The 14,535-nt window shown below is 37.8% G+C and overlaps 1 protein-coding gene across 3 annotated transcripts in view; it reads right to left on the reverse strand.

The window, feature by feature from the left end:
• Positions 1-14,535, reverse strand: part of LOC127422243 (neurobeachin-like) — a 382,851-nt gene that overhangs the window by 10,487 nt on the left and 357,829 nt on the right. For all 3 annotated transcript variants that reach the window (XM_051665603.1, XM_051665605.1, XM_051665604.1), the window contains 5 exons: positions 8,148-8,237; positions 6,441-6,633; positions 3,824-3,895; positions 1,029-1,184; positions 723-893 (listed from right to left, as the gene is read on the reverse strand). In XM_051665603.1, the coding sequence (XP_051521563.1) occupies positions 723-893; positions 1,029-1,184; positions 3,824-3,895; positions 6,441-6,633; positions 8,148-8,237 (682 nt within the window). The remainder of the gene's footprint in view (positions 1-722; positions 894-1,028; positions 1,185-3,823; positions 3,896-6,440; positions 6,634-8,147; positions 8,238-14,535) is intronic.

A 14,535-nucleotide genomic window follows, 5' to 3' on the forward strand; every position in this document is an offset into this window, starting at 1 on the left:
GTAGGCTATATTGATTTTATTTTCATTTCTTTTAATGTTTGAATTTGTATTTATTATTCACTGCAAAATGTGTGCTTGACATTTCACATTTTGCTTGACACCTTCTGCCTCCAGAATAATGTTGTTATACATGCGCAGACAAACAAAAATTCTGTTTCAGGCAGATATTAATATCAGAAATACCAGGAGAAACCACAGTTAACAACATATTCCACAGTTAATGTAGCCTACAAATTCAGCTTCATCTGGTAAAAAAAATACATTATAAAATAATGTTGTTTTTTTTTTAATTAATAGTTGTATAATAATAACAACAATTATTATGATTATTATTATTATTATTATTAGGCTATTATTATGAAAAGGCATCTACAAGGCATATTTTATTAATAGAAACTATAAATGTAAGAGCAACAAAAATTGACTATTCATTAAGTTTTGACGCATTTCCGGTTTAAGCCCTGCCCACAACAGGTTACAGAGACAGATACAGATCATTTTGTCAAATGAACAGATACAGATACAAGTACAGATAATAGCTTTGCTACGCACCCCTATGACAAACCCATATGAATTTTCAATTTTGGGTACAATATCCCTTGAATCTACTATATGAGAATCTCATTGTTGCTGGCATGATTGTTTAATCTGGTACTGATCATGTTGATGGGGCTGCTTTGAATTTACATTACCGAGGATGTTGTTCTGTCAGATGTACTCACTGTTATTAGGGTTGTCTCCTATGATGTGGTGTCGTCCACTCCAGTACCACAGCAGCAGAGTGGCATCTCTGGATCCCGACACAATGTAGCAGTCACCGCCGATGTACGACTCTGAGCGTGCCAGACATGTGACCACGTCCCAGTGCCCGAATACTATTTGCGTGAGCTTGCCTGCAAACAAACATACAAATGTTCTGTAATTCATAATCCAGTGCAAATGTTTCATCAGGCCTGCAATTCATCTTGCTATGGTTAGTGACACCAATGAAACATAATATTGTCATTAGTTGTGAACATTGTTTTTACCTGTGTCTGAGGAGTACACGCGGAAACTCTTGTCCCAAAAACCACACACCAGGATGTAGCGGTTATCTGCTGTCACCACGAAACACTGAGTGTTGATCTGAATGCTCTGGTCAACCAGGTCAGTGATCTGTCGCTTGTTTGTACCCGAGTTGTTAGCTGAAAGAGACATGTTTATACAGACTTAGTTTGGAATTATTCAGAATTGCATTGAGGCAACAGGTGATCGCACACTCACTCTCTCTCTCGCTCTCTCTCTCTCTCTCTCTCTCTCTCTCTCTCTCTCTCACACACACACACACACACACACACACACACACACACACACACACACATCCTTGTTTCTCCAATAACTTGTTAGAGAATTACCTACGGCCGAATCACAGCAGTGCTGATGTAGGGCCATATCGCACTCTTGCTCGTGTGATATTGCTTAAATATATATTTAAGCAATGGAAAGTGCGGAAATTGCAATTAATTAATCAGCACACCATGTAATTAATTTGATTAAAAAAATGTAATTGATTGAAAGCCCTAATAATAAGTTACATTTATTAATATGTAATAATGTAATAAGAACTCTAAACACTCTAAAATATGCATTAAATATCTTATATATCACTTATATATAAGTTGTTATTAAAGGGGAAGTGTACTATAATTAAACATAGAATGCATATGTGGGTCAAAAATTATCTAGCAACTAGTTTTTAAGACACAATTTATACACAAAGTGGTCTTTTGATCTGCAACTTCAGGTATTCCTCAATTAAGGTGGTAGAGTTGTTGAGACATTTCATTTTACCATCAAACTAGGAAATTGGACATAATTCTGTTATAAAGGCTTATTTAAGGTACATTGTCACCCAAAACTCTTAATCCATCTTCAGTGTGTCTGAAACTCTTCAGAAATGAATAAAATATCAACTATTTAAAAAGGTATATTACAAATACAATTATCATTAGATATATACTGGTGACCAAAAGTTTGGAATAATGTACATATTTTGATGTTTTGGAAGGAAATTGGTACTTTAATTCACCAAAGTGGCATTCAACTGATCACAAAGTATAGTCAGGACATTACTGATGTAAAAAACAGCACCATCACTATTTGAAAAAAGTAATTTTTGATGAAATCTAGACAGGCCCCATTTCCAGCAGCTATCACTCCAACACCTTATCCTTGAGTAATCATGTTAAATTGCTAATTTGGTACTAGAAAATCACTTGCCATTATATCAAACACAGCTGAAAGCTATTTGGTTCATTAAATGAAGCTTAACATTGTCTTTGTTTTTGTTTTTGAGTTGCCTCAGTATGCAATAGACTGGCATGTCTTAAGGTCAATATTAGGTCAAAAATGGCAACAACAAAAAAACAGCTTTCTCTACAAACTTGTCAGTCAATCATTGTTTTGAGGAATGAAGGCTATACAATGCTTGAAACTGCCAAAAAACCTGAAGATTTCATACAAAGGTGTACACTACAGTCTTCAAAGACAAAGGACAGGTGGCTCTAACAAGGACAGAAAGAGAAGTGGAAGGCCCAGATGTACAACTAAACAAGAGGATAAGTACATCAGAGTCTCTAGTTTGAGAAATAGATGCCTCACATGTCCTCAGCTGACAGCTTCATTGAATTCTACCTGCTCAACACGTTTCATGCACAACAGTAAAGAGAAAACTAGGGGGTGCAGGCTAAGCCACTTTTGAAACAGAAAAACAAAAAGAAAAGATTAGAGTGGGCAAAGAAACACAGACATTGGACAACAGATAATTGGAAAAGTGTTATGGATCCCATTGAGCTTTTGTGGGATCAGCTAGACTGTAAGGTGCGTGAGAAGGGCCTGACAAGAATATCTAGACATCTATGGCATGTGCTACAAGAAGCGTGGGGTGAAATGTCACCTGAGTATCTGGACAAATTGACAGCTAGAATGCCAAGCATCTGCAAAGCTGCCATTGCTGCATGTGGAGGATTTTTTTGATGAGAACTCTTTGAAGAAGTTTAAGAAGATCAGAAATGTTTTTTCAAATTGTAATAGTAATTTTTCACGTTATTAATGTCCTGACTATACATTGTGATCAGTTAAATGCCACTTTGGTGAATAAAAGTACCAATTTCTGTACATTGCTGAAACAGTCAAATCTGTACACTATTCCAAACTTTTGGCCGCCAGTGTAATAAAAAAATATATATATAATTTAAAAAATGGAAAAAGAAAAGTACTTTCATAAAGAATAAGCATTTCACCTGGGCCTTTTTTGACCCACAAATGCATTTAAGGGGGTTGAAGTTACATATGCATTCTAGAGTTAAATATGTCATAAATATACGCAACAGTGACCGTCCACTTTTTCAGTGGTCTTGGTTCCAGATGGATTTTTCCCATTCTTGATTATGTAATTTGCAATGCTTCATGACAGTGGCCGTTCACTACTCTTTTGCCACAATTTTCATTTCCATGGCAACTGTGACTTCTCTGATGTTTGACACTGTCTTGTAGCATTAATGTAGTTTTTGGTAGTGTAGTTATTCCGGGAATTCGGCTACTAAATGTTTTTTTTATTTATTTTTTTCATTTATGTTGGCTTCTACAGAAGCATACATCATTACTTTAATCTTAGAGTACACTGTAGGTCTGTGTTGAAAGGTTTATTCATTACCACTAAAAATCTATTTCTCCATGGAGAAAATAAATGGGATTTTTAATTTCCAGAACGCTACTCCTGCACTCTATAGCTATTCTACTATAAAATGAAAGCCAATTCAAATGTTATGCTTCTCATACGCACCAATCAGAGAGTCCATCTCAATAGGTAGGTGGTGGGCCTGCTCAAGTGAGTATCCTGGAGCTCCTCGAAGACCTGTCACACACACACACACAAAAAAAAAAAAAAGTAAAAGTGGTCAAAAACACATTGTTCAGAATACTCATTCCCATTACTTTTTTCACAAGCAAACACACCCTTACAAAACTTTATCCTACAGACAACTGCCCTGCTGTCAGAGTCAAGTTAACTTCTACCAGAAAGACTCGCAGACTTGAGTAAAGTTTAAGATGACATTTATTTGATGCAAAACAGGAATGTCTCTCTTTGGCATAAGCCCCATTTGGCAGTCCAAAAGATTGTACTTGGAACCATCAGATCCTGCTGGAGATAGTTGGCAGGGGTGAGGAGCCTACCCCCATGCAGGACGGGACTCAACTGGTGACGGTGGGGTGGTGGAGGTTGCCATGTTGGCACACTGAAACAGCAGTGTGATAGATTGTAAGCAGACTTATAAAGCGATGGCTGACACATGACTGGCTAGGAGTTACTTAGCTAATGGTGCGATGATGTACAGCTGCGAGTCTTCCCACTAGAACTACGTGGCACTTACATTTCCTGACCCCATTTGGAGACCCACCAGCCAGATTTCCATGACACTTATTGATTTCTCTCCATCGTCAAGCAGACCAGAGCTACAGGACCCTTGGGGCAGGCCTACAGGGCAGAGACTGGAAGCCACATTGGGAAAATGTGGTGGCCTTTTTATGCTCATTATTTTGGGTGACTGAGACACATAGGGCCAGAGAGGGCTGGTCCTGCAGCTGCAGCCATTAGTAGTGTGAGAGAGCAAGGTTGCTACATTTGGTCCTGACATCACTGGGTGTTGCCGTGACAGCGGGGGAGGTGTGAGGCGAAAGGAGAGGCCGTGATAGGCTAATTTAGCCAGTCGCCACGGCACCCGGCCTCTGACCCGCAGGTGAGGGGGGCTCCTGGGGAGCGGCTAGTTGAATAATGTTGTTCACACATGGTCAAGTGGGAACATGTGGACTGCAGTCAGAATGTGAAGTGTGTGTTGAGCGTGTGTGTCCGGTTGACAGTATATAGTAGATGCCAAAGGGTGGCATTTGCATTAAATGTGTGTGACATGTTGTCAGGTGTTATGTATTTGCCTGTTTATATTTATGTATACTTGCACATAAATTATGATCATGATTCTACATTCTACAGCCCTACACTCACTGAGCACTTTATTAGTAACACTACGGTCCTAATAAAGTAACCGAAGTGGTCTTCTGCTGTTCTAGCTCATCCGCCTTAAGGTTCGATGTGTTATGCATTCTGAGATGCTATTCTGTTCACTATACTTGTACAGAGTGGTTATCTAAGTTACCGTAACCTTTCTGTCAGCTCGAACCATTCTCCGTCGACCTCTCTCATCAACAAGGCGTTTCCGTCCGCAGAACTGCTGCTCACTGAATGTGTTTTGTTTTTAGCACAAGTCTGAGTAAACTCTAGAAACTGTTGTGCTTGAAAATCCCAGAAGATCAGCAGTTACAGAAATACTCAAACCAGCCCGTCTGGCACCAACAATCATGCCACGGTCGAAAACACTGAGATAACTTTTTTCCCGCATTCTGATGGTTGATGTGAACATTAGCTGAAGTTCCTGACCCGTATCTGCATGATTATATGCATTGTACTGCTGCCACATGATTGGCTGATTAGATAATCAAATATATAAGCAGGGGTACAGGTGTTTCTAATAAAGTGTTCAGTGAGTGTAAGTGTTTACACTAGGATAATACAATGTAGACATTATGAAAGCCAATGCTAAACTGTTCGGAAGCTGGCGTGAAATACTTTAGGAAAGCTGACATTTTAGGAAAGCTGTCCTGATGTGTGACATGCTATATTACATCCTAAACTATTTTAAACATCATTGTGCTTATTATTTCTTAATTAGTTTGCATGCAGCTTTTATGACCTCATATTAATTGAGGAAGGAATATTTGGCAGGAATTCATTTGTCACATTACCTGGCCATTTAAAATGAACCAGAAAAGGCAAACATATGTTTAATGCAGTGTAAACTTAAAAGAAATGGTGACCAGTGACAGGATCTAAGATACACACTATCTCTCATACATGCTTATAGATTTGAAGAAAAAATATTGAATTGATAAAAAAAAGTCTATGGATGTGTTATGTGTCAACTACCAAAGAATCATTCAAATTAATTTACTAACAAACTTGACTTTTTTTTAATTAATTCAACATTTTTATAAAAATCTATATAGTAGATTACAATATATTTATTAAAATTAAAAAGTGACTGACTACCGCTTTAAATGTGGTAGTAATAGTCTTCATGTGCTGTAATCTAGATTACATAATCAGATTGCAAAAATCAAGTACTTGCTATTAGATTACATTAGATTTTTAAATGTGTAATCAGATTACGGTTACATTTTTATGGATTACACGATTACATACATGCATAAAGATACTAATACTCCTATAAACAAACAGAACACAAAAGAACTGAAAAGAGAAGCAATTGAGAAATACCCCTATAAACCACGCTCAAGCCCCAATACGCTCCAAAACCCCCCAAAAATGTTTTACCATCTCCACTCACCAACTGTGTTATGCCAGCGGTTGACGGCAAAGAGTCGACTACAAGTGATAGTGACGACGGCGGGGAGCGTCAGGTGTGGTAGTGTGTTGGTGGCCACGTGGGTGACGGGAGAGTTGGAGGGAAACTTCAGCACCATGATGACGTCCTGCTGCATCTGATCCTTAAACATGAGAGGACTCTGTGGAAGGAAACACTGTTGAACAGAGAAAGCAAAGAAAAGAGGATGGAAAAGAGGGAGGGAAGGAAGAGATAGACGATGAGAGTTATTAGCACAGAGGAGAGAGGTAAGAAGAGTTGAAACAGAGGAAAGACTTTGATAGTTTAGGAGGAGAGTCAGGAAGTGACCCTAAAGCCTAACTGATACAATGGAAGAAGCCAAACTTTTTTCTCCTTAATGAACTAAAGCACTCTGGGCAAACGAAGCCTGAGTCAATTCTATGCGCAGCATTGTTTTAAAATAAGTTTGTTGAGGAAAATAAATAAAGTTACGTCCAAACCACACCCGCGATAAATTTTAACTAGTGTTGTCAGTCGATTAAAATATTTAATTGCAATTAATCGAATTATTTTTCATTGTTAATCGTGATTAATTGCAGATTTTGAAAGTGTTTAAATTTGACTCTATATATACTTATTTTCCTGTCAAACTGCACCAAATGAACACCTTAGCAGAACAAAAAGATCAGTGCATTTCGTCATAATTTTTAGCTGAACTAAGAGAAACCTGTTCGCCCAGAATTTGGTTAAGTCTGTACCACACTTTGTCACTGAATCTGTGAATAGCTTTTGTGACTATAGAACTGGCAGACAAGTAGACAAGGCTTTTTGACAACTTGCTGGATAATGTGTCATGTTACGTTTTTAATTCATGCTGCCATTTCTGGGTGTTTACCCAGAAATACACCAGGTAACTTTAGCTAAACCTTTTTTTTTTTTCTTTTTTCTTTTTTTTTATCTAAATATTTGCAGGGGCAAACAGTGTGTATTTAAGTGTTTGTGGATTGTAAGTGCCTTATTGTAACTGCAATTTCTGCTTATAAATAATTTGTGGTGATCAACATTATTTCACATATGATGTCATTTGTGCTTAACTTGTATTGAACCCGGCTGATGATTAACTTCACACAATTTATTTGCAAAATAAACAAACAACTAATTATATAACTTAGCTTCAAAACTTGTACTGACAGAATTGCGATTCACTTTGTAAACTACTTCTGATTGATATGACAGATACTTGAATGATGTATAAGGATCAGTATTCAGGTGTGAGGATTTATATAGCCAGTAGGGAGCACTGTTCTCCTGGCACAACGGCACTACTTTAAGATCCACTGTGATGGAGTTGTGTGCTCTAGGAAGTAATGCCATGTCTGTATGTCATGTATTTGTGTTAGGGCTCAAGTATTTGTGTCTCTGTGTAGATGCTGTTTTACAAGGATAAAGCACTAACTACACAATATCTGTGTCTGGACAGTGCATTTATGCACAGCTGGGCATGTTTATATCCTCATACTGCATCACTCTAAAATATGGCCACAGAAATTATGGACATATGGATGTGAAACTGTTCTTCTGGGTGTCTGGGTGTGGTTCGAAGGTCGGGCATGACTGCCCTTATTTTGAAATAATAACTCCCCTACTGCCAGGCACAACAAACACTTGCACACACAGATTTGAATACACACAAACACACGCTGTTCTCACCAGGTGCATGGCGGAGCTACGGGGAGGATGTGGCTCGATAAGCAACTGAGATGGCGTCTGTCCAACACTCTGGATCTGAGCCTCCGTGGCCTGCAGCAAAAGAGAGAGAGAGAGAGAGAGATACAGAGAAAACAGAGAGAGAGAGAGAAAGAGAGAGAGAGAGCAGTCTGTCACTATCGATAGGCATCAAAGTGATGGGTCAATGCGTTACTTGACAATGCAAGCAAATCCCCTCCCACCCCCAGCTCGGCCTTGCCTTAAAGGGGGGGTTGGTTGGTGAGTGTAAGGGGGTGAGTTCAAAACCCACCCCAAACTACCCCACCCCTGCCCCCCATCAAAGCCTGCAGAGTCATCCAAGTGTTAGTATGGAAGAGACAAGCCTTCCCTTATTAACATGCTTCAGTTAACCGTTCCCATTTCCAGGAGCAGGGCCTACACCCCCCCATCGGCAAGCAGACGTTAACCTGGACTGACGTGCAGCCAGTACTGCGGCAGAACCCTCCCTTTCAGATGTTATTGTGCCAGAGACAAAGGGCAGAAAGAGCACATACTGTACACACTGTCTCTGTCTCAAAGACACACACACACACACACACACACACACACACACATACACAACAGTACTAGCACTAGTAGTATTATTAGTACTGATACTAATGACACAATAAAGATAAAGTCCATCTGCGCAGTTTCTCAGTTGTTTTTTTTTGTTTTGTTTTTTTATGTAAACATGCACTAGATGGACATTTTGGACAGTTTGGCCATGTTTCATGCAGGAGTGCAATGCTTTTAAGATTGTGTGCCAAGTTAAAAGACTTTAAGATCTCTAAAAAAATGCACTTAACGTTGGGTCTTTTAACACAAGAACACGTTTGGTCTGAACGGCTCCTTAATGAATATGATTAATCCTCTTTTGAGTATAAAGCAAGGTAGACATCTTTTTTATGATATCACCCACATAAAGTATAGCTATACATGGGTAATTGATGCAGAACATGTCCAAGAACTGTTTCTTTAATCAACATGAAGACTTTAGATTAACATTTAAGGGAAAGTGTATATTTTAAGTGGTGTGACTGGTCACCATTTTCACCATTTCACAAGTTTTTCACTGTTTTAAATCACCTATATGTCTTCACTAGTTCAATTCAAATGATCCTTTGGCATGATAATGCATTTTTCAAAAATACAAATATTGTCATATAAACAGCATGCATAATAATTATAAAAGAACTAGCAAAATGCTGTTTAAAAAAGTCATGAAGTTTAGCATGTCACATTGCAGGACGTCAACTATCCACATGTACTTATTCTTGTCAAATAATCCTGAGTCAATGAAAAATCTATGGTTGTCAATTCACCCCCACTGCCCCCATAAAAAAAAAAAAAAAAACATAAAAAAACTACAATAGAACACTACAATTTAGAACCTGGAAATTCGAATTTCAAATTTTGAATTTTCAAATTCAAACATTTTCAAATTCAAGCATAAAAAATTTTGAACATGCAAATATGTATGGTGTGGTGACATGGATAAAGCAGGCACTTGATCTGACAAAAGAGTCCAGGCTTCAGAGCGTTAAGGGAAAGCTGTTCTGTCTGACTTTGGGAGGTGCTCCACATGGAAAGGAGAGATTGATGGGATCAGAGCTTTGGAACAGCCAAGGGGAGCTTGTAGGTGTCTGTCAATGTTATTGTGCACAGTGGCACACATGCAAACTCTCCACATCTCCCAGGCTCTACACACACATACACATACACAAACAAAACACAAACATACACCCTATCAATAACACCAACACGTGGTGACATGCGTCTGTCAGCATTACATAACATGATGAAACTGTGAGGGATGTATGTGAGAGAAAAATGAATGGAGATTTCCTTTTTTTTTCCAAGATGTTGGACAATTTTTTTTTTCTTTAATTCAGTTAATGGCTCAAATCACATAACAGGCAAAAAAGAAACAATAAAACTACTCTGTTGGTACTTTATAGTTTACCCCTAAAAATTTAAATTTCATTTATTCAGTTCTTCAAAACCCGTATGACTTTCTTTCTTTCATGGAACACAAAAGAAGACACTAGGCAGAATGTTATCCTCAATAACCATTGACTTTCATTGCATCTTTTATTTTAAACAATGAAAGTGAATGGTGACTGAGGCTGCCAGGCCTTAACATTTCACCTAGCATCTACTATTGTGTTCAATGGAAGAAATAAAGTCATTCAACCTTGGAACAAGTTTTTTCTTTTTTTTCTTCTTTTTTTTTCTTGACAATCACTTTAACATTAGGTTAAGAATTTCAAAAACAGTGACTAGGCAACACTAAAATAAATTAAATAATAAAGCCAGCAATTTAATATCTACTGCCAGTTTAACTTCAAGTACATGGTGAGATTCATTGGTGCACAGTAAATGGCTTTCCTTTTCAGCTGATGTCACCAATCCTCACAACCACCTTACTCCATTCTGGTATGTAACTCCCACTTTTCCAATCACTATCCCATTTAATGCATGTTGACTATTAAACACATTGCCAATAGGAAACTGAAAAGAGAGGAACATAAAATGCTAACTCTAACTGAACTACTTAAAATACGAACAAATTCTCTCGCTCAAAACCACATCTAGGCCTGACCCTGATAGGCCAAAATTCTAAACAAGCTGAACTCTCACGACTCACATTTGGCAACAATTAAATGTCAGTCTGTGCTTCTTTAAGATGCTGTCTGTCAAATAATAATGTGCTCGCATTATAGCTATTTTAGTTGAGGCTCAGGAACAGGGGTCACCATGTCTGTTCAAATAATGAAATCTGATCTGGAGATCTGAGAGAAACAGGCAGCCATGTGGAAAGTATCACTATATTTCTGCCATCCAATGCAGTCATGAGAGAGAAGAACGAAGGAAAGAATACCTTTAGGAAGTCAAACGCTGGTGAATATAAATGGGGAAAATACTCCAATATTAAAACAATGATAGGCAAATAAATAGGATTTTGAGAAATATAAATTATTATTTTGGGGGAAAAATCTCTGATTTACCACTTTTATGAATAATGCAAAATGTTCAGTCCACCATGCTGAATTTCCATGTTGGTCCAGGCTGTTTAATGATGGCAATGGTGCTGGTTTGGTGCTGGTCTAGTTGGTGGACCAGTTCGGAACTGCTAAACTTAGCTGGTAAAGTGAGTTGACCAGCAAGATCTTTCTGGTGAGATGACCAAGAAAGTCTTGCTGGTTAAGAAAGATAAGAAAACTGGTAAGGACACCAGCACACCAGCATACCATGCTGTGAAACAGTGACCAAAAAACTAGTGATCAGAAAAACAGGATCTACATTAACTCTGTTCGGTTATAATGTACATCCACCTTTGACAGACTATATCTAGAGTCAAAGGTTTAGCGAAGGTTATGTGTGAGTCATGTCACGTCCTTTAAACCATCTCAATATGTCAACAGAGCCATAACATCAATTGGTTGTTCATCCCAGCTTTGGGAAAAAACAAAATGATATCACAAACAGAAATCTGTAACCCTTAACTGGCAGTTCATTAATATAATCCACTTTAAGCCCCTGGTCTTTTCTACTGATAAGATACACGTCTTGCATAAGGTGAATTCTGATTGTCACTCCCTGAGCTACAAGCCGCCATGCTTAGATGGACACAAACATCCATCTTAACTTGTGGGGTGTCAATCACATCTTCATCTTTGGGTTCGGTTGGATGGGAACTCTCAAAGGTGAACAAGTATGTCAATCCTTTGATGTTTATTTCAGTATCTCCAAGAGGCATAAGGATTTTTCAAGGTGTGAATTTGTTCGTGAGTGCAACTATTAAAAGTTCTGCTTTTGGAAAGCAGAATAAATCATAGCAACAGGTTATGGATTAAGTTAATTTTATAATAATGTGTTGTAGATCTCTATTTTTCCTAGTATACTAGCATGTACAGCATTTAGTGAATTAGTTGCATGTAGAATGTACAGTGTGTATTCACATATTTGAAATGTCTATTTTGAACATGAACTTTGATTTTACAGGTGGTTTAGCCATTTTATTTGTGTTTAAATATTGCTTTGAATGTCTTCAGGCAACAGGCAAAGAGCTCTGAAATTTCAAGGATGTAATGCAGCATTAGCAATACAGAACTTTGCTTTTGCCCAAAGGAAGGACTTTAAAATGCTTATAACTGGATTAAAGTGCCTTAAGACCTGTTTTCACCAAGACCGATGCAATTACTGTAAATAACGCAAAAGTACAATTTCTTGCACAAAAACTTTTCACATCAAGTTTGATGACATTTTCATCATTCACTCGAAAAGAGCATTTGTTCGGCATCTGAACAGTTAAAAAACAAAATCAACCAAAATTAAAAATGAAAAAAACTGTCTTAGACTCATATTTTTGCGTTTTAAAATCGATCATGCCAAAAATGTGAATATTTTATAATAAATATATGCTTTACTTGTAATTTTTTATAAGAACCAAATGCACCTTATTTTCAATTTATTACGTAGACATAACATCTAAATCTCACTCCATTGACATTTTGCACTTATTTTTGGATGTATAATTTAACCTATTTACTTGCAGAGGTCGCAAACAGCCTCAAATTGACTTGTATACATTCACTGTGTCTAGCACTCTCAAATTCTAATGTAGTCTAGACAAGCTCGCATTTAAAAGGTCTAAGACTCAAGCTTCAATATTCCACTGCTGTTTTAAGATAGACATGTTGCAGTGACAGTAATCATGTTAATTTTTGACATAAAAACATGAAAAAATAGTTATTAGTGACTGATAATTAATGTTTGTGGAGTGTTTTATTCAGTTTGAGTATGATGTCTGCATGCTGAAAAATCTTTATAGGGATACTGCTGGTATGTTTTTTCTCTATAAACACCAATTTCACTGCAACACAATCTTCCCAACAAGAGTCTAGCGACTCCATCATCAACTGGTGCCATTTTGATTCGACTCTGGAATGAGTTATGACCCTTAACTCCACAGTTTGACATTTTAAGGCCGTAATTGCGGTGCTTAATGTCAGAGCTGTGGATGCACCTGTCAGTGGGGAATGAATCAATAGCCTAAAGGTGACGGTCACATTTATGAGCGAGATACCAGACAAGCCTTCCTTCCTCTCTGCCTCACATCTTAAGACTGAGACAGAGGGACCTCAGAAACAGTATCAAATGGCAGTAGGCAAAAAGCAGAACTTGAGGTCAGTATAGTTTGTTAATGATGTTAATCATCCAATGATCTTAGTTTAAGGGGCATTGTTCAACTAGTTGGAAAAATAATGCAAAACAAATTCGCATTTGAAAGTTGGGGTCAGCTTTCCTTGGCATTTAAAGGAATAGTTCAGTCAAAAATGTCATCTGTCATCATTCTGTCATCATTTACTTACCCTCGTGTTGTTTCAAAAATGTTCTTCAGTGGAACTCAAAATGAGAAATGCTGAAGAATGTTCTGGGTGCTCTTTACCATATAATAAAAAGGGAAGTCATATGATAGTTTTGTGTGATGAATAGACCGAAGCTCTACAGAAGGAGTACAAAAGTTGCATTGAGAACAAAACTGTCATGTCAAAGTCACACAAAACTATTGTATGGCTTCAGAAGACTTGGAATACAGTGCAAAAGTCATTCAGACCACTATTATGATATTTTTATGATACTTTAATGGTATTTTTTAAAGTAAAAACGCCCACTTTTACATTCATTGTATGCAAAAGAGTGGCCAAAATGTTCTCTTTTTGAGTTTCACAAAAGAGAGAAAGTCATATGGGTTTGGAACAACATGAGGGTTACTTAATGATGACAAAATTTTCCTTTTGGGGTGAACTATCCCTGAATGCCATTTACCTGATACTTGGATCTCATAAAAATGATTATACATTTTATTAAGATATCCAATGGACAAGAATGCACAACATAAAAACTTCTCAGAACTCACAAGCCCACACCTGAAATAAAAGCCATTTCTCTGGTTCCTCTGAGGCTAACCTTGCTGTCAGCTACCATTGCACTCACAGTGCTGGACTGCTTGTGTAGAAAGCGGCCACTTGAAAGAAAGATAATTGCCATTGTCTGGAATGTAGTGCTGAATGATGAAAAGCAAAGCTTTCTCCATATTGTTTGATAATTAGCCCCCCTGTTCAGTGAGAGATTTGCATAGTGGTCACTTGACAAATAAAGGCAGTCCTAGAAGTGACAGTATATAAATGACTTGTTTTGCAGAGAGCAGATGGTGGGTATCACAGGGAGCGGGAGAGATAGAGGGAATGCAAGCGAGAAAAAGAGAGAGAGAGAAGGAGAGGGAGGGAGGAATGGGGTATACACCACAAGAAACACACTGCCTACCAGCTGCTACCGTGGAATT

The sequence above is a fragment of the Myxocyprinus asiaticus genome, chromosome 31 (assembly GCF_019703515.2).
Source record: "Myxocyprinus asiaticus isolate MX2 ecotype Aquarium Trade chromosome 31, UBuf_Myxa_2, whole genome shotgun sequence".
NCBI classification, from domain to species: domain Eukaryota; kingdom Metazoa; phylum Chordata; class Actinopteri; order Cypriniformes; family Catostomidae; genus Myxocyprinus; species Myxocyprinus asiaticus.